Source organism: Pelophylax lessonae (genome assembly GCF_965119305.1).
Source record: "Pelophylax lessonae genome assembly, chromosome: 11".
Classification (NCBI taxonomy): Eukaryota; Metazoa; Chordata; class Amphibia; order Anura; family Ranidae; genus Pelophylax; species Pelophylax lessonae.
Window position 1 is genome coordinate 61,642,961 of NC_138778.1, and position 27,829 is coordinate 61,670,789.

General features: G+C 43.7%; 1 protein-coding gene across 1 annotated transcript; it reads left to right on the forward strand.

Annotated features, from left to right (window-relative positions):
• Positions 1-1,201: 1,201 nt before the first annotated feature.
• Positions 1,202-27,283, forward strand: LOC309567364 (uncharacterized protein; the record flags this gene model as incomplete). The annotated part of the gene is made up of 3 exons (XM_082272778.1): positions 1,202-1,298; positions 11,394-11,729; positions 27,108-27,283. The coding sequence occupies exons 1-3, from the start codon at positions 1,232-1,234 to the stop codon at positions 27,281-27,283; spliced, it is 579 nt and encodes a 192-aa protein (XP_082128904.1). The 5' UTR covers positions 1,202-1,231.
• Between the last annotated feature and the right edge of the window lie 546 nt (positions 27,284-27,829).

A 27,829-nucleotide genomic window follows, 5' to 3' on the forward strand; every position in this document is an offset into this window, starting at 1 on the left:
CATTCCTGCACCCAGGAAGTGTAACTGTGAGGGGTTACAGTCATCAGGCACCACCAACTGCCAAGGCCCAATTTTTCTGCACCTGTTTAACAGGCGCATGTAGTTTCAATTTTTTTTAAATCAAATTTCTAACAGCAGGGTCCGTTCATGCGCCCAGCAAGAGTAAGTGTGAGCGGTTACAGTGTTCAGGCACCGCCAACACCCAAGGCCCAATTTTTCTGCACCTGTATGACAGGTCCATGTCATTTCAATTTTTTTTTTAATTTTTAACAACAAGGCCCATTCCTGGGCCCAGCAAGAGTAACTGTGAGGGGTTACAGTGTTCAGGCACCAATAGGATTTGTTGAACGATTTGGGCTGAGCATAAGTTTGGCCTAAACATCACCCATTCAGGTCCTTGACTAACACCTGAACTTTCTCTGCACTTAGCGGGATGTTCGCCCACCAAGCGCACTGTCAATAGGTTGTTAAGGCTTCCCTGCTGAGAGCTGAATTAAAAAAAATGTATTGTAAAATGAAAATATAAATTAAAAAAAGCGGGGTAAAAACAGCTTGGGGGTACCCTTCGGGTCTTGTATGGCTTTTAGGGGGAACCCCATGACAGAATTAAGAAAAACCCGCCCTTTTGGGTCTGGTATAGATTTGAAGGGGAACTTCACGCCAAAATTAAAAATAAAAACCGCGTTGGTCCCCCCCCCCCCCCCCCAAAATCCATACCAGGCCTATTCTATATGAATGTCACTGCACCGCACCATCCGTGTAATGCGTGCGTTACTGCAACATAATTGTGTGAACTCATTCAAAATCTTTTAGAAGCATGAGAATAAAACCACCCATGTAGCTCTAGCCTACTCATTTGTAACTAATTGAGTTCAAAGATTGGAAAAAATGGGTAATTTCTCACCATATTTAGTATTGAAATTAGTTGATGGTAAACAGCTCAAAAAGGAGAAGAAAAGAGAAGAAAAAAAATCAATAAAAAGAAAAAATAATTTTTTTTCAGACCAGCTAAAAAATGGTATTTTTTGCTTATAATTATTTATATTCACATTCACTAAAACCTATTTAAGGAAGAGAAAAAAAAAGACATCTGATGTCTTTATCTAGGTAGGTGGGCTTTAGGAGTGGGGGCGGCATGTTATGTTATATATACACTGGAAACTAGATGCAGAAGAACATAGAAGACAAAACATCACAGGTGAACCACAGCTAGAAAGAAATCATAGAGAAAATGTTACTGAAGACATACATCTGTTTCCTGTGCTCTGTCACTATGGCCTTAGACCAGTGTCTTAACAGTAAGTAAAAGTTTGTTTTTCACCATGTTCTATTGCAATATATATGCTGTACTTTAGGGGATAAGCCTTCAGTAAACTTGCTGTAATGTATTTTAGTGATGGAAATATAAAAAAAAAAAAAAAAAAAAAAACATAAAAGGCACAAGACTGAATTTACAAACCTTGTTAAAAGAAAACAAATCTGCTTTAAGAATTTTTTTAGAGCATGTAACAATTAACAGACACCTCACATGTAAAATAATGCATCTCAGTGTCTAAAAAGACCCAAAAGAATCGATGCCAGGCTATTTTACACTTGCTGATGGGGCATGACATAGCCTGTGGCTGGCAGAAATCCCCCCACACCATGTTATTGCAAAAAATATAAAGATTTAATCTCAAATATATATTCGTATGACAATTTAAAATAATTTATTGATATTATTTATTTTGACTCTGTTTCCTATGGGCTGTTTTTTTATTTTTATTTTAAACAAACCAGTAAGTCCCCGTTCACACTGAGGCGACCTGTGAGGCGACCTGTGAGGCGACCTGGTCGCCTCACAGGTTGCTGTAGGTCGCCTTCCATAGAGAAGCTGTGGACCCGTTCTAATAGGAGCGACACAAGTCACTCCGACTTAGAAAAAGGGTCCGGAGCTTCTTTGGGGCGACTCGGAGCGACCTGCATAGACTTCAATGTTATGAAGTCCGTGCCGGCCGCTCCGAGGTCGCGGCGCGCTGCTCGCACCACGACCTCGGAGGTGGCCCCCCCAAGTCGGATCGCCCCAGTGTGAACGGGGCCTCACAGAGGACTAGAAGCTCCTCCTGCCACTGTTTTATTAAAGACGGGCTGGGAAAGAGCTAAGTCATGTGACAGCTGTATGTTAATTAGGAAAAAAAAAGGTACTTTTTTTAATTAAAATAATTACAGTGTCACCATCCATATTCAGAAAGAGAAGGGATAATTTAAATAAGCAGTGTGTGTTTAGTATCACTTTAATCTCATCAAACAGGCAGTTTGCGGCTCCGCATTCTGTCATGCACAAACATTTGGTTCCAGGGTTTAGCATTTTCCCTAAGGCTCCTTTCACATGGTCCGCTCCGTCGGCGGACTCCCTGCTGCTTAGCAGGGGATCGATACCATGATCCCCGCTGAGCAGGCAGGTGACAGCTCCCTTTCCGCTCTGTGTGCGGAGATAGAGGTGTCAGAGCTCTCTATGGGGGAATCGGATGAGAGCGGACAGGCCCCGAAAGGATGGAAAATAGGGTTTCCATCCGTCCGGATTTCACGTATAGGATCGGAAGCGGATGGCAGCGGGTGTCTCCGATGACATCCGCTGCCCCATAGGGATGCATGGAGGATCCAATCAGATCCACCTAAAAAACTGACAGGTGAATCTGATCGGATCGCTCGTGTGAAAGGACCCTAAGCAGGCTGGGATTTTTTTAGAGCTCTGTTTGCTCAGACCTGCTTCTGCTGAACATGTTACCCCTCAGGGAGCCAAGAAAGCCCACTACACAGCACAAAAAGAAAAACTGTCTGTAAATTGCTTGAGGGCCAGTTCACATCAGAATGTGGTGTGGAAAAACCTGCGTTCCGTGCACCTTTCCCAAACTGCATTAAAAACGCACTGCAGTTGTGATCTGCATCAGGTGTCAATGATAACTTAACCACTTTACCACTAGAGGATTTTGCTGTCTTACGTCTGGGCCACTTTTTGCGATTCGGCACTGTGCGAATTTAACTGACAATTGCGCGATCATGTCTCCGCTGACATCCGCTGCCCCATAGGGATGCATGGAGGATCCAATCAGATCCGCCTAAAAAACTGACAGGTGAACACCATACCCACCGTGAATCATGGTGGTGGCAGCATCATGCTTTGGGACTGTTTTTCTTCAGCTGGAACAGGGGTCTTATTCAAGGTAGAGGGAATTATGAGTTCCAAATACTAGTTAGTATTGGCACCAAACCTTCAGGCTTCTGATAGAAAGCTGAACATTAAGAGGAACGTCATCTTTCAGTATGACAACGACCCAAAGCATACATCCAAATCAACAAAGGAATGGCTTCACCAGAAGAAGGTTCAAGTTTTGGAATGGCCCAGCCAGAGCCCAGACCTGAATCCCATTTAAAATCTGTGGGGTGATCTGAAGAGGGCTGTGCACACGAGATGCCCTCAAAATCTGACATATTTGGAGTGTTCTTGCAAGTAAGATTGGGTAAATATTGCCAAGCCTCAATGTGTCATGCTGATAGACTCATACCCAAAAAGACTGAGAGCTGTAATAAAATCAAAAGGTGCTTCAATAAAGTATTAGTTTAAGGGTGCGCACACTTATGCAACCATGTTATTTTAGTTTTTTATTTTTACTTCCCTCCACCTAAAAGATTTCAGTTTTTGTTCAGTTTATAGCAGTGGCGGCCGGTCTGTAGAGGGCGCAGGGGAACCGCCCCCCCCAATCTGTGAGCAAAAAAAAAAAAAGATAAAAAAAATTCAATTTTCAGCCCACTAGGGGCGCTGGACCTATTGGTTGCTATGGGGGGGGTGGGGTTTTTCACCCCACGTGGGGCGGGCAGAGGCGCCGATTGGCGGCCTTCTGGGGGTCATCGGGGCGCAGAGCTATTGGGGGCACGCACGCTGGTCTCTGCATTGGGGGCATCATGTATGCTGGTCACTACATTGGGGCACGCACGCACGCTGATCTCTGCATTGGGGGCATCATGTATGCTGGTCACTACATTGGGGGCACGCACGCACGCTGATCTCTGCATTGGGGGCATCATGTATGCTGGTCACTACATTGGGGGCACGCACGCACGCTGATCTCTGCATTGGGGGCATCATGTATGCTGGTCACTACATTGGGGGCACGCACGCACGCTGATCTCTGCATTGGGGGCACCATGTATGCTGGTCACTACATTGGGGGCACGCACGCACGCTGATCTCTGCATTGGGGGCATCATGTATGCTGGTCACTACATTGGGGGCACGCACACACGCTGATCTCTGCATTGGGGGCATCATGTATGCTGGTCACTACATTGGGGGCACGCATGCACGCTGATCTCTGCATTGGGGGCATCATGTATGCTGGTCACTACATTGGGGGCACGCACGCGGATCTCTGCATTGGGGGCATCATGTATGCTGGTCACTACATTGGGGGCACGCACGCACGCTGATCTCTGCATTGGGGGCATCATGTATGCTGGTCACTACATTGGGGGCATGCACGCACGCTGATCTCTGCATTGGGGGCATCATGTATGCTGGTCACTACATTGGGGGCATGCACGCACGCTGATCTCTGCATTGGGGGCATCATGTATGCTGGTCACTACATTGGGGGCACGCACGCACGCTGATCTCTGCATTGGGGGCATCATGTATGCTGGTCACTACATTGGGGGCACGTACACACGCTGATCTCTGCATTGGGGGCATCATGTATGCTGGTCACTACATTGGGGGCATGCACGCACGCTAATCTCTGCATTGGGGCATCATGTATGCTGGTCACTACATTGGGGGCACGCACACACGCTGATCTCTGCATTGGGGGCATCATGTATGCTGGTCAGTATATTGGGGGCACGCACACATGCTGATCTCTGCATTGGGGGCATCATGTATGCTGGTCACTACATTGGGGGCACGCACACACGCTGATCTCGGCATTGGGGGCATCATGTATGCTGGTCACTACATTGGGGGCACGCATGCACGCTGATCTCTGCATTGGGGGCACCATGTATGCTGGTCACTACATTGGGGGCACGCACGCACGTGATCTCTGCATTGGGGGCATCATGTATGCTGGTCACTACATTGGGGGCACACACGCACGCTGATCTCTGCATTGGGGGCAACATGTATGCTGGTCACTACATTGGGGGCACGCACGCCGATCTCTGCATTGGGGGCATCATGTATGCTGGTCACTACATTAGGGGCACGCATGCACGCTGATCTCTGCATTGGGGGCACCATGTATGCTGGTCACTACATTGGGGGCACGCACGCTGATCTCTGCATTGGGGGCATCATGTATGCTGGTCACTGCATTGGGGGCACACACACACGCTGATCTCTGCATTGGGGGCATCATGTATGCTGGTCACTACATTGGGGGCACGCATGCACACTGATCTCTGCATTGGGGGCATCATGTATGCTGGTCACTACATTGGGGGCACGCACGCACGCTGATCTCTGCATTGGGGGCATCATGTATGCTGGTCACTACATTAGGGGCACGCACACACGTTGATCTCTGCATTGGGGGCATCATGTATGCTGGTCACTACATTGGGGGCACGCACGCATGCTGATCTCTGCATTGGGGGCATCATGTATGCTGGTCACTACATTGGGGGCACGCACGCACGCTGATCTCTGCATTGGGGGTATCATGTATTCTGGTCACTACATTGGGGGCACGCACGGACACTGATCTCTGCATTGGGGGCATCGTGTATGCTGGTCACTACATTGGGGGCACGCACGCTGATCTCTGCATTGGGGGCATCATGTATGCTGGTTACTACATTAGGGGCACGCACGCACGCTGATCTCTGCATTGGGGGCATCATGTATGCTGGTCAGCACATTGGGGGCACGCACGCACGCTGATCTCTGCATTGGGGGCATCATGTGTGCTGGTCACTACATTGGGGGCATGCACGCACGCTGATCTCTGCATTGGGGGCATCATGTATGCTGGTCACTGCATTGAAAGGGGGCATGTACGCTGGTCACTGCATTGAAAGGGGGCATGTACGCTGGTCACTGCATTTAAAGGGGGCCTGTTCTGTGGCATTAGTGCTAGGGGGTCTGTACTGTGGGGTTTGTGCTAGGGGGCCTGTACTGTGGGGTTTGATCTAGGGGGCCTGTACTGTGGGGTTTGTGCTAGGGGGCCTGTACTGTGGGGTTTGTGCTAGGGGGTCTGTACTGTAGGGTTTGTGCTAGGGGGCCTGTACTGTGGGGTTTGTGCTAGGGGGTCTGTACTGTTGGATTAGTGCTAGGGGGTCTGTACGGTGGGATTAGTGCTAGGGGTCCTGTACTGTGGGGTTTGTGCTAGGGGGCCTGTACTGTGGGATTAGTGCTAGGGGGCCTGTACTGTGGGGTTTGTGCTAGGGGGCCTGTACTGTGGGGTTTGTGCTTGAGGGGTTTGTGTGGGGTTTGTGCTTGAGGGGTTTGTGCTGGGGGGGTCTGTACTGTGGGGTTTGTGCTAGGGGGCCTGTACTGTGGGATTAGTGCTAGGGGGCCTGTACTGTGGGATTAGTGCTAGGGGGCCTGTACTGTGGGGTTTATGCTAGGGGGCCTGTACTGTGGGGTTTGTGCTTGAGGGGTTTGTGTGGGGTTTGTGCTTGAGGGGTTTGTGCTGGGGGGGTCTGTACTGTGGGGTTTGTGCTAGGGGGCCTGTACTGTGGGATTAATGCTAGGGGGCCTGTACTGTGGGATTAGTGCTAGGGGGCCTGTACTGTGGGGTTTGTGCTAGGGGGCCTATACTCTGGGGTTTGTGCTAGGGGGCCTGTACTGTGGGGTTTGTGCTAGGGGGCCTGTACTTGAGGGGTTTGTGGGGGGTTTGTGCTTGAGGGGTTTGTGCTGGGGGGGTCTGTACTGTGGGGTTTGTGCTAGGGGGCCTGTACTGTGGGGTTTGTGCTGGGGGGTCTGTACTGTGGGGTTTGTGCCACTCTTAGTCAGTGTATCCCATAATAGGGTGTCTCTCACAGTATATCCCATAATAGGGCCCCTGCTCTTTATTATGGGATATACTAGTACTGATGGACCCTTTAATATGTGATATATTGGGAGAGTTTGTTCACGCAAGCAAAATACAGGGGACAAAATGGGTGGAGTCTATAAGGGGTGGGGCTTCTGAGAAATGGGAGGGGTCAAAATGGAAGGGCGGGGTCTTGCGCCCCACCATCTTAAAACTTCACCAGCCGCCACTGGTTTATAGGTCATGTTAAAGGTGGAAAAAGTTCTGAAATTATTTATCATTGTCTCATATTTTTACATCACAGAAACCTGACATTTTACCCGGGGTGTATAGACTTTTTATATCCACTGTAAATCAAGCATAAAAATTACATGTTTATAGATATATATATATATATATATATATGCACTAATGTGCAGACTAGATCAATATACTGTATCTATACATCAGGTAAATAGCATTAATTGTCATAATCAACATTATAATCAGTAGGTAATCTACCCCGGATGCTCAAAAAGAGTTTTTTTAAGAATTATTATACGAGCCAGTGTTGGAACCAATAGGATTACAGCTAGAGATATCAGTGTGTCATAGGAGGAATACAACTCACTATGGGAGACTAGAGTAGAGAATAAAAATAACCTTATACTGTATCTTTTGATGGATATACAGGGGCATCCAATACAATTAGAATATCATCAAAAGGTTACTGTATTTACTTGAGTATAAGCCGATTTTTTCAGCACATTTTTTTTATGCCGAAAAAGCCCCCCTTGGCTTATACTCGAGTCACTTAACTGTTCTCCGACCGAACATTAGCTGCAGCTGGCCGACATGTACACTGCGCATGCACCGCTGCCGCTCACGAAAGCCCGTACGCACCCATTCTCAGGCAGACGGCGCATGCGCAATGACGTGTAGCGCCGGGCGGCACCATTTTTAAATGTAAGGTGCCTCAGGGATGGGTAAGTAAGACCGCCCTCTGCATATCCTTCACCATGCCATCAGCACTCCATAATGCCCGCAGCCCTGTATCTCCTGCACCATGCCTGCAGCCTCTGCATCTCCTGCACCATGCCCTCAGCCCTGCATCTCCTGTACCATGCCCACAGCCCGGCATCTCCTGCACCATGCCCGCAGCCCCTGCATCTACTATACCATGTCCACAGCCTCTGCATCTCTTGCACCATGCCTGCAGCTTCTTCCTCTCCTGTACCACGCCCGCAGCCTCTGGTATCTATTTTTGAAATTTTCCAGAAGCTGCTGGATTTTCCACCCTAGGCTTATACTCGAGTCAATACGTTTTCCCAGTTTTTTGTGGTAAAATTTAGGTGCCTTGGCTTTTATTCGGGTCGGCTTGTACTCGGGTATATACGGTAATTTATTTCAGTATTTCAATTCAAAAAGTGAAATATATTTTATATAAATGTGCTACACACAGAGTGATATATTTCAAGCATTTCTTAATTAATTTAGATGATTATGGCTTACATCTAGTGAAAATCCAAAATTCTGTATCTCAGAAAATTTGAATATTACATAGGACCAAAAAAAAAAAAAAAAAAAAAGATTTTTAATACAGAAATGTTAGCTGACTGAAAAGCATGTCCATGTACAGTTTAGTATGCACTCGATACTTGGTCAGGGCTCCTTTCTCATGAAATACTGCAGCAATACATGGCATGGAGGCGATCAGCCTGTGGCACTGCTGAGGTAGTCCATCTGCATTGTTGAGTCTGGTGTTTCTCATCTTTCTCTTGACAATATCCCACAGATTTTCTATGGGGTTTAGGTCAGGTGAGTTTGCTGGTCAATCAAGCACAGGAATACCATGATCGTTTTTCCAGGTATTGGTACTTTTGGCAGTGTGGGCTGGTGCTAAGTCCTGCTAGAAAATTAAATCAGCATCTCCATAAAGCTGGTCAGCAGAGGGTAGCATGAAGTGCTCTAGAATTTCCTGCTAGAGGGCTGTGCTGACTTTGGACTTGAAACACAGTGGACCAACACTAGCTGATGATGGCTCCCTAAATCATCACTGACTGTGGAAACTTCACACTGGACCTCACGCAACTTGGATTCTGTGCCTCTCTATTCTTCCTCCGGACTCTGGGACGTTGATTTCCAAATAAAATGCTAAACTTTCCACAGTCAGTGATGATTCGGGGAGCCATGTCATCTGCTGGTGTTGGTCCACTGTGTTTTACCAAGTCCAAAGTCAGCGCAGCCCTCTACCAGGAAATTCTAAAGCACTTCATGCCTCTCTCTTATAGAGATGCTGATTTAATTTTCCAGCAGGACATGGCACCTGCCCACACTGCCAAAAGTACCAATACCTGGCGTAATGATCATGGTATCACTGTGCTTGATTGACCAGCAAACTCCCCTGACCTAAACCCCATAGAGAGAATCTGTGGGGTATTTCAAGAGGAAGATGAGAGACACCCGACCCAACAATGCAGAGGAGCTGAAGGCCGCTATGAAAGCAAACTGGGCTTCCATAACACTCAGCAGTGCCACAGGCTCATCACCTCCATGCCACGCTGCATTGATGCAGTAATCCATGCAAAAGGAGCCCCGACCAAGTATTCAGTGCATACTATACTGTACATGGACATACATTTCAGTAAGCCAACATTTCTGTATTAAAAATCTTTTTTTTTACTGGTCTTATATAATATTAAAATTTTCTGAAATACTGAATTTTGGGTTTTCACTAGCTGTAAGCCATAACTATCAAAATTAAAAGAAAGAAATGCTTGAAATATATTACTCTGTGTGTAACGCAGCTATACAAAATATATGATTTTCACTTTTTGAATTGAATTACTGAAATAAATTAACTTTTTAATGATATTCTAATTTTATGAGATGCACCTGTATAGTTATTTTTATTCTCTACTCTAGGCTCTCACAGTACATCAGAATTGATTCATTTTCAGATACTGTATGTATACAATAGTTTGTGAACTCTATAACTTTCCTACAGACTAAATAATAAACACTGATTTGGGTTATTTTCACCAAAGAAATGTAGGATAATACACCTTGACCTAAATGTATGAAGAAAAGTTATTTATTTGCCAAATTCTATAACAGAATTGAAGAAAAACACTTTTTAAAAAATATTTGGAGGTTTTTTTTTTTGTTTATTTAGCACAAAATTAAAGTGGAGTTCCACCCTATTTTTATACTTACCTCCATCTTCTCGCTCCGGGTCACCTGAAAAAGAAATGGATAATCGCATATTTTTTTTTTTTTTTACTTACCTCGTAGCGAAGAAAATATACTTACCTTACTTCCTTCTTCCTCCTTCCTCGGCCGCGGCCCGTCGTCACTTCCTGGCTCTGCAATGATTCCTGGGAGCTGGACGTCATAGCTCCCAGGAATCATTGCGCCTGCACCGGCCCCGACGTCAGTTCCGGGTCGCGCGCGTCATCCCCTTCTAAACAGCTTCTGGGCATGCCCAGAAGCTGTGGAGGGGTGACGCGCGCGACCCGGAAGTGACGTCGGGGCCGGCGCAGAGCATCGTGGGACCACAGAAGGCGGAAGAAGACGCCGAAGAGGACGCGCTGGCTTCAAGCTGCCCACATCTGAGATGGCAGCGCTGGACAAGACGTTTGCAAGGTAAGTATTTCGTCTTGCAGGTAAGTGCAACCCGGGACAGATCAGAGGCTAGCCATTGTGGAATGCACTAGCCCTGACTGTCCCGGGGGTATTAAAAAAAAAAAATACAAATCCAGGGTGGAACTCCGCTTTAAAAACCCAGTGGTGATATCACCAAAAGAAACTTCTATTTGTGTGACAAAAATGATAAAAATGTCTTATGGGTACAGTGTTGCATGACTGCGCAATTGTCATCAATATGTGACAGTGCTGAACCTAAAAATTGGCCTGGGCAGGAAAGGGGTAAAATGCCTCATTAAAGTGGTTAGAGAGGGTACTTTATGCTAGAAACTGGTTATACCTATGTATGTTTTTTCCTGTACTTGTTTAAAAACAGCCATTCTCAAACAGGGTTCAACTAAACCTTAGGGTTCCTCCAGAGGTTGCTAGAGGTTTCTTGAGCTGGTGATGGTGCTTGCGTAGTTTTACGGTCAATACCGCTTGACAGAGCCAGTTGCTTGACACCAATGATCTCTTTAGATGTTTGTAACAGTTGTATTCTTCCCACTAGCCACCAATGTAAGGTGCATTTTTCTCATTAACACCCAATTATTTTGTCTTATCCTTGAGACCTGAAAATAATTTCAAAGATTCTTTTTGGGCAAAAAGGTTGAGACAGGCTGATTAAACCTAAACATTTATTGCATTTTTTGTTCTCAGGTTTAGTTACTATTTAAAGTTATGTCAAATGTGAAATAAGATATTATTTGTTTCTCTTAGATGGAGTCTTTTTAGTGAAGCAAGACCCTAAAAGCTTATTCCTTAATCCTGGAGAAACTGCAATCATTAACTGCACAGTGGATCCTGGGACTAAAGCAAAAAACATTTACTTCAGGAAACGTTTCAAAGTAATAATGAATATAGTAGTGGATACAACCTATAGTAAACCAACGGTAGGCATGAAGTATGAGAATCGTCTGACATACTCTGGCCAGGTTCCACATTTCACTCTAATGTTGAAGAATGTGACACATGATGACTCGGACCTTTACATATGTGATGCAATCATTGAAAACCATGGGGAAATCCTTGGAGAAGGAACCTTCATTTTTGTTGGTAAGTTCATCCAAAACATTTTAATACTGCACATTATTACAGCCTGTTGTCCTTACCAATTAGACATGTACGAGTAATTGATTTAGCAACTGATTTGGCAAAAGGTAATCTTAAAAATAATGGTGCACTGTTCCTAAACAATTATGACCAATTGTAATAAATTATGATGGAAATTAAAAATAATCAGCTGAATCAAAAAGGGCAAATCAATAAACCTATGCAAGTGAGTGCATATATCAGACTAAAATAAATGTGAACCACAAGGTGCATAAATCAAAAATATACACATATACTACAATAATATAAAAAGATTATAGCAATTGTGTAACCATAAAATGTCCATCCACAAATGGCAACTGTAACGGAACCGCAACCCACACTGTACTTGTGGACTTCCGTCGTATATGGCTTCCTCCCAGTCGTGAACATAGATATCAGATTTTCCAGCCGCCCCCATACAAAGCTAGCTTGTACTGGAATCTTCTCTTTTATTGAACAGTTTCACACTCAATTTATACACACATGAGCACATCCCCCTCCTGATCAGATTACCACACACAGGTCAGAGGTTGCATTATCATATGCAAATGAAATTGTATACAGGAATAGAATGAACCTAAACTAATTATATAGCCATCTGGACAGAACAAACAGAACAATATGTGAGTTCATTAACCACTAGCCGACTGCTCACAGTAATTCAACTGCGGCAGGTCGGCTCCCCTGGGTCCTAGTGATTCCGGTTGCGCTATCACACAGACACAGCGGGAGTCGGGCTGGGGGAGGAGAGGCAGCGATTGCCGCCTTCCTTCTCCGATCGTTGGGGAAAATGTGAGAAGACCCGTCTGCTTATGTAAACAAAGCAGGCGGATCTTCTCAGTGACAGACATGGACAGATCAAAGGATTCAGCATAGCTGAGCCTGCGATTTCTGTCTCAGAGCCCCCCCCTCCCCCCACACACGTCAGTAAGCATGAGGCATACATTTAACCCCTTGATCACCAACAGTGTTAACCCCTTCCCTGCCGGTGTCATTATTACAGTAACAGTGCATATTTATTGCACTGATTACTGTAGTAATGTCACTGGTCTCCCCAAAAGTGTCAAAAATGTCAGTCAGGGGTCCGATCTGTCCGCTGTAATGTTGCAGTCCCACAAAAAATCGCAGATCGCCTCCATTACTAGTAAAAAAAAATAAATAAATAAAAATGACATAAATATTTCCCGTAGTTCGTAAACGCGATAACTTTTGCGCAAACCAATCAAAATACGCCTATTGCGATTTTTTTTTACCAAAAATATGTAGCAGAAAACAAATTGGCTAAAAATGTTAAAAAATTTTGATTTTTACATTTTTTTAGGGGAATGTTATATAGCAGAAAGTGAAAAATATTGTTTTGTTTTTTTTTTCAAAATTGTCGCTCTTTTTTTGTTTATAGCGCAAAAAATACCACCAAAAGAAAGCTCTATCTGTGGGGGAAAAAGGACGTACATTTTGTTTGGGTACAGTTTATGCACGACGGCGCAATTGTCCGTTAAAATAACGCAGTGCCGAATCGCAAAATAGGGCCTGGTCAGGAAGGGGGTAAAATCTTCCGGGGCTGAAGTGGTTAACATTTAACAATAGAACAGACAGGCTAACAGAATACACGTCTCACCTCAATACACAAACAATAGGGAGAGCCTGTCTCTGACATTGAAGTTCAATACACATTATCTTAACCACTTGCCGACCGCCGCACGACTATCTACGTGGGCGGTCAGCCCCTCACAGGCAAAGTGACGTAGGTCTACGTCGCTCGCCTGTGAGGGTTTAGGGAGCGAGCGCGCGCCGCCGGAGGCGCGCTCCCGCTCCCGCGTGGTCACGGACCCCCCCGCGCGTGTGACCGGCGGACCCGATCGCCGCCGGCCACTCTGCGATCGGCGGGGGAGAGGGAGAAAGTCAGGCAGCTTGTGTAAACAAGCTGCCTGTCATTCTCCTCTCTGTATGAGAGCTGATCACATGGATCTACTATGTAGATCCATTGATCACTCTGCATACAGTTGAAGCCCCAGCCAATCACAGTTAGAAGCACGCTCCTAGGGACACACACAGCCCCTCCCTCTCAAATAAAGTTAACCCCTTCACTACCAGTGTATTTTTACAGTAACAGTGCATATATATAGCACTGATTACTGTAGAAATGTCACTGGTAACCCCAAAAGTGTCAAAAATGTCAGTCAAGGGTCCGATCTGTCCGCCGCATTGTCGCAGTACCGCAAAAAAAATCGCAGATCGCCGCCATTACGCGTTAAAAAAAAAAACAACAAAAATGACAAAAATCTTTCCCTTTGTTAGTAAACGCAATAACTTTTGCGCAAACCAATCAAAATACGCTTTTTGCGATTTTTTTTACCAAACATAGGTAGCATAAAACAAATTGGCCGAAAATATTAAAAAATTTAGATTTTTACATTTATTTTTGGGGGAATTTCATATAAAAAAAAGGGAAAAATATTGCTATTTTTGCAAAATTTACGCTCTTTTTTTGTTTATAGCGCGTGATCAAAAAATCGCACAGGTGATCAAATACCGCCAAAAGAAAGCTCTGTTTGTGGGAAAAAAAGGATGCCAAATTCGTTTAGGTACAGCGTCGCACGACCGCGCAATTGTCCGTTAAAGTCACGCAGTGCCGAATCGCAAAATACCCCCTGGTCAGGAAGGGGGTAAAATCTTCCGGGGCTTAAGTGGTTAAGTAAACATAGAACCCATTTGAAGCAATCCAAACCATTAAGTATCTGTCTTTCACTCCCAGTGACGGTGAGTACCGTCACAGCAGCCTGCACAAGGGAATTAGAAGTAAAATCCAGCAGGAGCTACAGAGTATAAAAGAAAAGAGAGGCGCCTCTAAGTGTAGCAATATGGTTACGTTTAATGAAATTTAAACATTTAACAACTCACATGGTTGACGATTAAATTAGGCACATCTACTGTAAGACTGCAGGCATCCAGGGTAAAGCTGTCCAAATAGACCGTCCACCGCACCGCTGGCTCTCACTGGCTCTCACCACCGTCAGTCTGCAGTCGTCACCGGGGAGATTATCCTGCCTTAGAGCGATATAAAATCAAGGCTTAAAGTGCTCGTGAAGCACGGCGTGGAAGGGATGATGTCGATGGCAGTGCGGGGGATGGTCTATGTGGACAGCTTTACCTCGGATGCCTGCATACTTAGATGTGTCTGTTTTAATCATCAACCATGTGAGTTGGTAAATATTGTACCTTCGTTAAATGTAATCATATGGCTACACTTAGAGGCGCCTCTCTTCTCTTTTATACTCAGTTGTGACATGACGCTACTTGTATATCAAGACATCGCTTGTTTATCAAGTCAAAATTTATAAAACATTTTTACTGGTCTTGCAAAACGCTCTCAAATCATGTAACTCTCAATCCATGGTTTTACTGTAATAAGTCCACAACTTCATGACAGTGAACATCTCAAGTGGCCTCTTAAGAAGCCAATTTATCTGGTTGAAGGAGCTCCTTTTTCAATTTCAGAGCACTGGTGAACAAGGTGTGGAACACTCAATATTTATGCACTTTTTCCACTTGAGATGTGCACTGTGACGAAGTTGTGGACTTAAGGCCCGTACACACGTACCGATTGTCGGCCGTAAATATTCGGCCGACGACCGATCGGCCGATTGTAGGCTTGTTAGTATGATGCTTCCGACAGCCGACAGCGCATTTTCGGCCGAACAGAATCTGTCGTGCAAGCATTCAAATTTTTGTTGGCCAACACCAGAACGGCCGATTGTTCGCCAGTCAGTACAGATTTCGGCCGACAGACAGCAGATTTGCAAGACTGGGCATGCTCAGAAAAGAAGAAAGACAAGGAAAGTTAACCATCACATGACATCACTTCTGCAGTCGGCTGTTGTTGGCCGACAAAATTCGTGTGCAGTCTTTTGCACTTTTCAACAGACAAGACAGCCCTCGGACAAAAGACGGCCGATCGTTCGGCCGACGATCGGTACGTGTGTACGGGGCTTTAGTATAGGATTTTTTTCCTAAGACCAAAAAAAACAATTATATATTTTTTTTTTTTGGTCTTTTTTAGTTTGTTTAACGAAAAATAAAAAACTCAGCAGTGACTAAGTACGACCATAAGAAAACTCTAACAATTTCATATGGGTACAGTGTTGTATGGCCATGCAATTGTCATTCAAATACGACAGCACTGAAAATTAGCCTGGTCAGGAAGGGGGTGAAACTGCCCAGTGTGTACGTTGTTAAAGAACAACAGCAATTATGCATATGTTTTTCTTTAGTTTCCCACTCCTCCTGAATTCTGCCAACACAGAATTTCTTTTTTTCGTTTCTGTCATAAAAAAAAAAATTTTCTTCACTAATGTGTGTTGATGAGGCAGCATTGATGGGCACTGATGAGCACTGATGAGGATGCACTGATGAGCACTGATGAGGATGCACTGATGAGGCTGCACTGATGGGCACTAAAATGCAGCACGGATGGGCAATATGCTGCACTTATGGACACTGATTGGCATTGATGGGTGGGGCTGCACTGATAATCAGGGCAGTGATGATCAGTGCCCTACAAATCAGTGTAAATGTCTGCTGTCACAGGTAAGTCAGTTATCGGCTTTCCATTCCTCCCTCAGTGGAAGCACTGAGGAAAGCATAGTTACATAGTTACATAGTTACATAGTAGGTGAGGTCGAATAAAGACAATAGTCCATCCAGTTCAACCTGTGTAGGTGTGTGTGGCTGTAATCATCTCGCATACCCCTGAATGTTCTGATCCTTGAGATGTACGTCTAAGAGTCTTTTGAAAGCCACCATACTACCTGCAGAAACCACCTCTTGTGGTAGAGAATTCCACAATCTTGTAGCCCTAACAGTAAAGAATCCCCCACGTTGCCTAAGGTTAAAACGCTTCTCCTCTAATCGCATTGTATGCCCCCGAGTCCTCATGCAATCCCTGCGACTGAACAGCTTTTTTTCTAAGCCTAGATCCCCATTGAGATATTTAAAAATTGCTATCATGTCCCCCCTCAGGCCTCTCTTCTCCAGGGAGAATAAATCAAGCGATTGCAGACGCTCCTCATAATCAAGGTCCTCCAATCCCCTAATTAGTTTAGTTGCCCTTCTCTGGACCCTCTCCAGCTCCAACACATCTCTTCTGAGGACTGGTGACCAGAACTGGACAGAATACTCCAGATGCGGTCAGACCAGAGTTTTATAAAGTGGAAGGATTATAGTCTTATCTCTGGAAAACATCCCTTTCTTTATGCATGCTAATATTCTGCTAGCCTTGGCAGCTGCCGCTTGACATTGCATGCTGTTGCCTAGTCTATCACTAGGCAACAGCATGCTAAGCAAATGTTGATAGCCGCCATTTGTTTACATGGGATCAGCTGTGATTGGACACAGCTGATCACATGACAAAAGGCCACTGTCATTGGTCCTTTACCTCGATTTGTTATCAACTGTATCCAAAGGACACAGAAATCACAGAGGGTTGGGGTTCTGGGAGGATGTCAATAGATACCCTCCCAGAACAATTTTGACCATGCTGTAGCGGTCTTTCGGCTATAGCGGGGTTGGAAAGTGGTTAAAGCTCTGTGCAAGCAGCTCCCACTGTAAGGCCCAGTTCACATATATTCGAATTGGATGCATTTTTAACCGCATCCAATTCGCACAACGTGAATCGGACTGGCTTTTATTGGATGTGTGGGGTGGCCGTGGTCCTGTGCGATTTTGGGGCCTGTTCAGGTGCGATTTCAGGTAAAAATTTGCACCTGAATCGCACCTTAACCAGTGAACAGAAACTCACTGGACTGCCGCACTGACAACACGGCCGCATATGTGTGAACCCAGCCTCAGCCTCAGTGCTATCAGGGGGTTTGCAGGAAGTTGGAGCCAATAGAAGTGTTTGTTAGAAAATTTTCATTTTAAGAATGTTAAATTGATTTTCAAATCGTTAGTGGGGTCATACGATGTTCATTTTGACAAGAAAATTCAAAGTAGCAGCATGGAAATGTTTCCACGACTAAACAAATCTTTAACAGCGAATGTTGTTTTTTTTAAGGAAAGTCCGTTCATTTTAACCACTTAAGCCCCGGAGGATTTTCCTGCTAAACGACCAGGGGGTATTTTGCGATTCGGCACTGCGTGACTTTAACAGACAATTGCGCGGTCGTGCGACGCTGTATCTAAACGAATTTGGCGTCCTTTTTTTCCCACAAACAGAGCTTTCTTTTGGTGGTATTTGATCACCCATGCAATTTTTACTTTTTGCGCTATAAACAAAAAAAGAGCGTACATTTTGCAAAAATAACAATATTTTTTACATTTTTTTATATGAAATTCCCCCCCAAAAAAATGTAAAAATCAAAATTTTTTAAAATTTTCGGCCAATTTGTTTTATGCTACCTATGTTTGGTAAAAAAAAATCGCAAAAAGCGTATTTTGATTGGTTTGCGCAAAAGTTATCGCGTTTACTAACAAAGGGAAAGATTTTGGTGTTTTTTTTTTTAACGTGTAATGGCGGCGATCTGCGATTTTTTTGCGGTACTGCGACATTGGGGCAGACAGATCGGACCCTTGACTGACATTTTTGACACTTTTGGGGTTACCAGTGACATTTCTACAGTAATTAGTGCTATATATATATATGCACTGTTACTGTAAAAATACACTGGTAGTGAAGGGGTTAACTTTATTTGGGAGGGAGGGGCTGTGTGTGTCCCTAGGGGCGTGCTTTCTACTGTAATTGGCTGTGGCTTGAGCTGTAAGGACACTGATCAACGGATCTACATAGCAGATCCATGTGATCAGTGTTTTTACAGCGAGGAGAATGACAGGTGGCTTGTTTACACAAGCTGCCTGACATTCTCCCTCTCCCCCGCCAATCGCAGAGTGACCGGCGGACATCGGGTCCGCTGGTCACACGCGCGGGGGGGTCCGTGACCGCGCGGGAGTGGGAGCGCGCCTCCGCGGGCGCGCGCTCGCTCCCCAGAGCCTCACAGGCGAGCTACGTAGACCTACGTCACTCTGCCTGTGAGGGGCTGACTGCCGCAGTAAATATACTGTGAGCAGTCGGCAAGCGGTTAAAATCAAATGTTAAAAGCAGTTGTGTTTTTTTTAAACACTTTTGTGGCGTTATTGAATGTACTGATGAGAATTTTTGCACAAATATTTGTGCAAACGCCCGTTTGAAAGTCTATTGGCTTATGGTCAGCGTAAGGATCTAATTGAGGTCTGTGTTAGTGGATGGGGCTCTCCGCAGACACCCCTGCCTGCCGATAGTGCTAAGGCAGGGAGAAGAATCTGCTTTCATATAGCAGTAAAGAACTTTTGTTATCATGCAGTCCTGATAGCTCTGGAGAGACATTCTCTGTAGTTGTCGGTCTGCATATTAATGGAATATTTAATATAATTATGTGCAGTTAGTTCATGCTCTTCACCTCAGCACTATCAGTATCAACAGGAGGCTTTGCAAGGAGTAGTGACAAAGCCGTGGGGGGAGCGTCAGTTAGTAGGATCTGATACTCCCGGAAGTCTCAACGCCTACTAACTTTCTAAGGCTAATTTAAAAAAAAGCAGCTCATAAAAAACAAAACAACACAAATATGTAATCTGTCTGATTTATTAACCACTTGCCGACCAGCCGCCGTAGTTTTACAGCTGCAGGTCGGCTCTGTTACACGAAACAACGTACCTGTACGCCGTTTCATGTAGCAGATAGTGGGGGGATGTACGTGCCGATTGGCTAGAGGAGGAGCCAATCAGTGGGTCCAGCGAACACGATGTCCGCGGGCACTCGCCATCACTCCCCATGGAGACAGAACGGCAGTCTGCCACTGTAAACACGGCAGACCGCTGGTCCATCAGTAATGAACACAGGGATCCTGTGTTCCTCCTATTTAGGAAAACAGGTCTCTGCGTTCATCCAGTGAGTAAATCCCCCACACAGTTAGAAAGCATCCCCATGGCACACATTTAACCCTTTGATCAACCCTGGTGTTAACCCTTTCCCTGTCAGTGTCATTAGTACAGTAACAGTGCATATTTTTAGCACTGATTACTGTAGTAGTGTCACTGGTCCCCTCAAAAGTGTCAAAAATGTCAGTTATAGGTCCAATCTGTCCACTGCAATGTCGCAGTCCCGCTAAAAATCGCTGATCGCTGCCATTAGTAGTAAAAAATAAATAAATAAATTTAAATTACATAAATCGTTCCCCTTGTTTGCAGACGCGATAACTTTTGCGCAAGCCAATCAATTTACACTTATTGCCATTTTTTTTTTTTTTTAACAAAAATATGTAGCAGAATACATATTGGCCTAAATTGATGAAAAATTTTGATTCTAAATTTTTTTATTGGGAATGTTATATAGCAGAAAGTAAAAAATATTGTTTTTTTTTTTTTTTATCAGAATTGTTGGTTTTTATTTGTTTGTAGCGCAAAAAATAAAAACCGCAGAGGTGATCAAATACCACCAAAAGAAATCTCTATTTGTGGGAAAAAAAGAACATCAATTTTTTTTGGGTACAGCTTTGCACGACCGCACAATTGTGAGTTAACGCAGTGCCGTATCGCAAAAAATGGTCTGGCCATTGAGGGGATAAAACCTTGCGGTGCTTAAATGATTAAAAAGAGCATATTTATTAAAACTGAACTTTACGCTTTTTTGCAAGGTCGTCTTACCTGCCACCTCCCCCTCCCTGTTACACATAAGCAAAAAAAAAAAAAAAACTTAATTTTAATTTTCTTTTTACTTGTCAAAGCCTAGACCAGAATGATGCCCACAGTCTCTCTGTGGCGTGTTCGCACATGTGCTACATCTCACAAACTGCCTCCTGTAATGTGTGACATAGGGGGCAATTTACTAAGCTTTACCGCATGCGGTAAGGATATCATGTTGCTCATTTGCATACATTATGTGGTATACAAAGTCGAATTCATTAAAAAAAAAAAAAAACGATTTTGCTGTAAACAATGAAAAAAAAAATTGACGGTAAATATCACAAAAAATCGTGCGGTAATTTGTTGAGTCCAATTCGCAAACGAAACAGGAACTAAAAGGCGCGATATTTGACACCACCCTTTTGGTGGCAGTAACCAGTGCAGTTCCAGAAAGAGGGGCCTACTCAAACCCTCAGAATGAGGCATTCCACCCCCGTGAGCCTAATTCCACCCACAGAACGGGGCCTAATTCCACCCACAGAAAGGGGCCTAATTCAACCCACAGAAAGGGGCCTAATTCAACCCACAGAAAAGGGGCCTAATTCAACCCACAGAAAGGGGCCTAATTCAACCCACAGAAAAGGGGCCTAATTCAACCCACAGAAAACGGGCCTAATTCAACCCCAAAAAAAGTGGCTTAATTCAACCCACAGAAAGGGTCCTAATTCAACCCACAGAAAGGGGCCTAATTCAACCCACAGAAAGGGGCCTAATTCAACCCACAGAAAACGGGCCTAATTCAACCCCAAAAAAGTGGCCTAATTCAACCCACAGAAAGGGGTGCAATAATAACCTCAGAGAGGGGCCTAATTCAACCCACAGAAAAGTGGCCTAATTCAACCCCAAAAAAGTGGCCTAATTCAACCCACAGAAAGGGGTGCAATAATAACCTCAGAGAGGGGCCTAATTCAACCCACAGAAAAGTGGCCTAATTCAACCCACAGAAAGGGTCCTAATTCAACCCCAAAAAAAGTGGCCTAATTCAGCCCACAGAAAGTGGTGTAATAATAACCTCAGAAAGGGTCTTATTCTTCCCACAGGAAGATGCTACTATTCCACCAGCAGTGGACACACAAAAATGTGGCATTATACATCAAGTATTTTTTTTTATTTAAACAGGCATGACATGCAGTGAAAATTACAGGCAAACATCAGCTGACATTTAAAATCAAGAACTTAAAAAAAAATTATATATATATATATATATATATATATATATATATATATATATATATATATATATTTATTTATTTTTTTTTAAGTAAACTATGTGCAACTTTGGAGTATGTCAACCATAAAAATTACTCCAGTTAGAAGTGACCTCTTGAATTGGCCACTGTAATATTTTTGGTGATACACACCATTACAAGTTAAACTAAGATAGGAACATGAAAAATAAATAAAAATGTTTAAAAAAAATTATAAAAAATATAGTTAAGGTTTCGGTTTCTTTAGTTTCCACAATATAAACATAGGCAGCAGCACAGAATTGGGCCAAAAACATAGAACAATCTAGTATAAAGCACTTTGAGGCTCGGTTCACATTTATGCGATGCGGGAAGGCTGCGAATTCGCAGCCTGTTCCCGCATCGCACACGCACCCCCGGCAGTTCACACTGCCATATCCGATACGCTGGGGGTGTCAATGTAATCTTAACGACACCCCCAGTTTGATCGCATATCGCAGTGCGATCGTGCAGTTCGCACAGGAGCGGATCGCACAAGTGTGAACCGCTGTGCGATCCGATCCTGATGCGGCTGCAAAAATGCCTCCTGTGCGTGTTTGCTCCGGGTGCCATGCGAATTTAGCCATACAAACTGTATGGCTAAACTCGCACCGCACAGCTGATCGCATGTAATGTCGGAGCAGTGCGCTCCGACATTACATGCGAACCCGGCACTCGCAGAAGTGTGAACCGGGGCTCAACAGCTCTAGTAGGCCATGCATTTACAAAAAAACACATTTTTTATGAATGTATGGCATGAAGAATTTAGTAAAGTAGCACAACACAACTTAACAGCTATTTTCAGGCAACAGAGTTGTACATGGTTACCAAGCATCAGGAGACATACAATTAAGAAGGTAGTTCACATTTCAATGCCTCCAAAAACAGATTACTGTAAAAAATGTTACATTAAAAAATAGTTTTTTTGCAAAAGAAAATTTAACAAACATGTTAAAACATAAAATGTTCTAAAGAAATTACCTTAACCACTTTACCACCGGAGGATCTTGCTGTCTTACGTCTGGGCCACTTTTTGCGATTCGGTACTGTGAGAATTTAACTGACAATTGCGTGGTCATGCAACGCCGTACCCTAACGAAATGTACGTCCTTTTTTTCCCACAAATAGAGCTTTCTTTTGGTGGTATTTGATCACCTGTGCGATTTTTACTTTTTGCGCTATAAACAAAAAAAGAGCGACAATTTTGAAAAAATAACTATTTTTCACATTTTTTTTTTATGAAATTCCCCCCCCCAAAAAATGTAAAAATCTAAATTTTTTATCATTTTAGGCCAATTTGTTTTCTGCTACATATTTTTGGTAAAAAAAATCGCAATAAGCGTATTTTGATTGGTTTGCACAAAAGTTATTGCGTTTACTAACTAAGGGAAAGATTTCTGTAGTTTTTAGTGTTTTTTTTTTAACGAGTAATGGCGGCGATCTGCGATTTTTTTTTTACAGGACTGCGACTTTGCGGCGGACAGATCGGACCCTTGACTTACATTTTTGACAATTTTGGGGGTACCAGTGACATTACTACAGTAATCAGTGCTATAAATATGCACTGTTACTGTAAAAATGACACTGGCAGGGAAGGGGTTAATGTATGCCTGGTGCTTACTGACGTGTGTGGGGGGAGGTGACTGAATGACACAGGGACAGATTGCAGGTTTAGCTATGCTGAACCCTGCAATCTGACCCTGCCTGTCACTTAGGAGATCCGCCCGCTTTGTTTATACAAGCAGGCGGATCTCCAGACTCGATTCCCCGACGATCGGGGAAGAGCAGTGGCGACGTAGGTCTATGTCGCCAGATGTTATCGAGCCACTTTAGTAGAGCTCTAGTGAGCAGCGGTAAAGTGGTTAAACAACCCTCAAGCTGGGTACACACTATACAACTTTTGTTTTTAGATTTCCTTTAGATTTACCTTTACTATGTACTAGTGCAAGGACCTGCCTGACTGCATTCAAATTGAAAGTGTTTAGGTTTGACCTCATATTATATGGTTTTGATAAATCTAAAGGAAAAAATCGAAAGAGAATTGTGTAGTGTGTATCCAGCTTTAGGCCTCAGGCACCCTGGATGTTATCAAAACTTCAGTAGAAAGCTGTAGTTATAGGAGTTTTTTAGCTTTTTTCAGCCGTAGCGTTTTTTTAGCTTTTTTAGCAAAACTATACTCCCTCTAAAGCTTATGGCTCAAAAACATTGATAAACGCTGAATAGCTGCATTTTTCTGCGTTTTTTTGGCGTTTTGCAGCGGAGGCGCGCGCGCGCTCCCGCGTGGTCATGGACCCCCCACGCGTGTGACCGGCGGACCCGATGTCCGCCAGTCACTCTGCAATCGCCGCTGCAGAGGGAGAAAGTCAGGCAGCTTGTGTAAACAAGCCGCCTGTCATTCTCCCCTGTGTAGAAACTGTGATCACACGGTTCTACTATGTAGAACCGTTGATCACTGTTTCTACAGCTCAACAGACAGCCAATCACAGTTAGAATCACGCCCCTAGGGACACACACAGCCCCTCCCTCTCAAATAAAGTTAACCCCTTCACTACCAGTGTAATTTTGCAGTAACAGTGCATATGTATAGCACTGATTCCTGCAGTAATGTCACTGGTAACCCCAAAAGTGTCAAAAATGTCAGTCAAGGGTCCGATCTGTCCGCCGCAATGTCGCAGTACCGCAAACAAAATTGCAGATCGCCGCCATTACGCATTAAAAAAAAAATGACAAAAATCTTTCCCTTTGTTAGGAAACGCGATAACTTTTGCACAATCCAATCAAAATACGCTTTTTGCGTTTTTTTTTTTTTTACCAAACATATGTAGCAGAAAACAAATTGCCCGAAAATGTTAAAAAATTTAGATTTTTACATTTTTTTGGGAGGGAATTTCATATAAAAAAATGTGAAAAATATTGTTATTTTTGCAAAATTTCGCTCTTTTTTTGTTTATAGCGCGTGATCAAACACTCGCACAGGTGATCAAATACCACCAAAAGAAAGCTCTGTTTGTGGGAAAAAAAGGACGTCAAATTTGTTTAGGTACAGCATCGCACAACCGCGCAATTGTCCGTTAAAGTCACGCAGTGCCGAATCGCAAAATACCCCCTGGTCAGGAAGGGGGTAAAATCTTCCGGGGCTTAAGCGCTTATGAGATTTACATTCTATATTTGAAGGCCCAATGGATGTACAACACACATTAGTATATTCGAATTTGGTTCAACAGTGACAGTAACTGCCAGTGTAACTGTCTGCCCTTGAACTTTAACCATGCGTGACAGACATCCGAAATAAACCAGAAGTTATTTACATACCTCGATTCTGCTTGATCAAGATAGCAATTTTAGCCCAAATAATATTCAGCAATGCCCTGATGTAGACAGCTCTGCTAAAGAAATAATAGCGCCCACATCAGCTAAGTCCCACTAGTCAGATTTCTCGCATCCTGGGGACCTGTATATGGCTGGTTGCATACCTCCAATCATCACCACTTCCAACTATGCCTTTCTGGCGTCACAGGGGATACGCGCACGGGTGCTGGTTATATGGGTTGCTATCAGTGAGCTAGTATAATAGAACATGTATTATTGATTTTTTATCATTGACGCTGTTTTTCTTTTTCTTCTGTGTTTGTTCTATTGTCTTACATCAGAGATTTTTGACTATTGTGTATAATAAACTTCTGAAGAAGCGGTTTAAACACCGCGAAACATGTAAAGTGTCTCAGACGGACATGGACCTCTTGTACCTACTTACCGAAGATTCTGGTTTTTCTGAAAAAATATGTATTTCTCCATGTCCCTCTTGTCCAAACAATGTGATATTATATCCTATGTTCTCTGAATAGGTGTGTTTATCCTGTTCGTTGTTTTTTAAGATATGTTTGTCTTGATGTAATAAAAAATTCCTTTTTAAATTTTATGAATTTGTCTTTACCAATTTTTGTATGACACCATTAAAGTCCCATACATTGCCCCTCCCCTCTTATGTTTTCTTGGAGTCTTCCATATTGCGAGTGCAGTAGCCCACTGATCATTGGGTCTATGGGCGTCTCCCATTTTCGGTTGGGTTACACTCTGCAATCGCTTCATGGCGACCCCTCTAAACATTTTTTGTTGATTTACCACATGTGTTATTTTACCGCATTTTATTTGCTGTTATTTAACTCTCAGAGAATTGATGGAATAGCCATTCTAGGAGCTGTTTGCAAAATGTCATGAATGCACATGCATACCAGTTCTCTGCAGTCTGTCTGTGTATGAGCAAGGGATCTTGTGCAAGCCTCAATGTGCTGTGGGGGACTCTGTCAGGTATGCCAGGGGGATCTCTGCATGTTCCAGAGGTCCATTAAAGATAGCAGCACTAGATAAGAGGGGCAAAGGGAGAACTTATGCTTCAAGCAAGTCAACGAGGGAGAACTTATGCTTCAAGCAAGTCAACGGTGGATACCATGGTTAAGTAAGTATTTTTTTATTTTAAGATAGGGACTAGTGTATTTTTAATTTTTTTTTTTGGGGGGGGGGTAGAAAGATCGACCGATATCGGTTTTTCATTGCCGATACTGATACCGATATTTTGGCCAATGCATATCGGTATCGGTCGATATTTTCGTACAAAAAATATATATTTTTTTTATTTGACAGGTACTGTTGTGGAGGGATCTGGGGGTCTAAAAGACCCCAAACTCCTCCGTGCACTTCAAAGCATTTAAAACGCCAAGTTTGGCTGTTTTGAATGCTGTCATTTTTTTTTTTTAATCTGGCGCCAGACAGTACCTGGAAGTGATATCACTCATGACTTCACTTCTGGGTTTTTGCATGGAGACCCGATCAGAGCCGAATGCGGCGGCCGTGCAGGTTGGTTGCCCTGGTCTCCCAGTGGGACGGGAGACCCGGGCGAGCCGCGGAAGCCTGCTCCTTGTAATGACAGCTGAGCCGCATTGGTTGTCATTACAAGACAGCCGACCGTCGGCTATTGACGCTGGTACCGGGGTGATGCCTCTAGCTGCAGACATCACTCCGGTACAAGCACTTTCCCGAAATATTGGCCATATCGGTCACCTTGATGGCCGATTCCAATATATCGGGGAAAGTGCATATTGGCCCCCAATATATTGGCTTTGCCGATAATCGGTCGATCTCTAGTTTGAAGTGGTGACGGGATCTCTGCTGATATCCATCTGAGACTTACTCTAGCCTTACACTTCCCAAGAGCCTTCAAATATGCCATCCTTTGGTAAACTCCCTTTTGCACTGCATTTCTGCATTCCTATAGCAGACCTTTAGATCTAACTGTAAAAAGTGTCTGTTCTAGGGAACAGTATTGTTTATGAAGAAGAATATTTATATTAAAGCGCAAAATGTGACATCAATACTATATATATATACTATAATCTTTCCACAGGAAAACAAGAAGTCACAATGAAGGAAAATGAAACGGAAGAACCCGATGTAAATCAAGCATCAAGCAGCCCAAACAGCCGAGTACATTTGTACATCATTATCAGTATAACTGCCGCTCTCTTCCTCTTATTTGCAGTACTTGGATTTGTCATATACTTCAAGATGGTAAGCAAATAATGTCTTTATCTTTTATAGGAAATAACACAATACTTGAAGACTAATTTTTCTGATAAACAAAACTATTTAGGTCCTTATGCACACAGGGCGTTTTTACAGCTGATAAATCCAACAAAAAGCTGGCAACTTGGTGCTTCTTCTTAAAACAGGCTTTTAATAATGCATAACAGCAAGAACAATGTTCATTGATTCTAACGCGTTTCGGCCACAGCCTTCCTCATAGCATAACGCGTTAGCATCAATGGACATTGTTGTTGCTGTTGTGCATTAATAAAAGCCTGTTTTATGAAAAAGCACCGAGTTGCCGACTTTTTGTTGGATTTATCTGCAGTGGACTTTTTAGCCTGAGCACCGGCACTCTATCTTAACACCATTCATATGCCAGTAGAGCTTGGGTGAGTTTTGTATGTGTATATTTCGTTTTTACAGCTGCTTTTAACAACGTCAGACTTTTTTTTGCAGCTTAAAAACACCTCTTCATGTTATGCTATGGCCTCATGCACACACAGGCTTTTAGGAGCTATAAGTGGCATAGGCGTTTTCAAG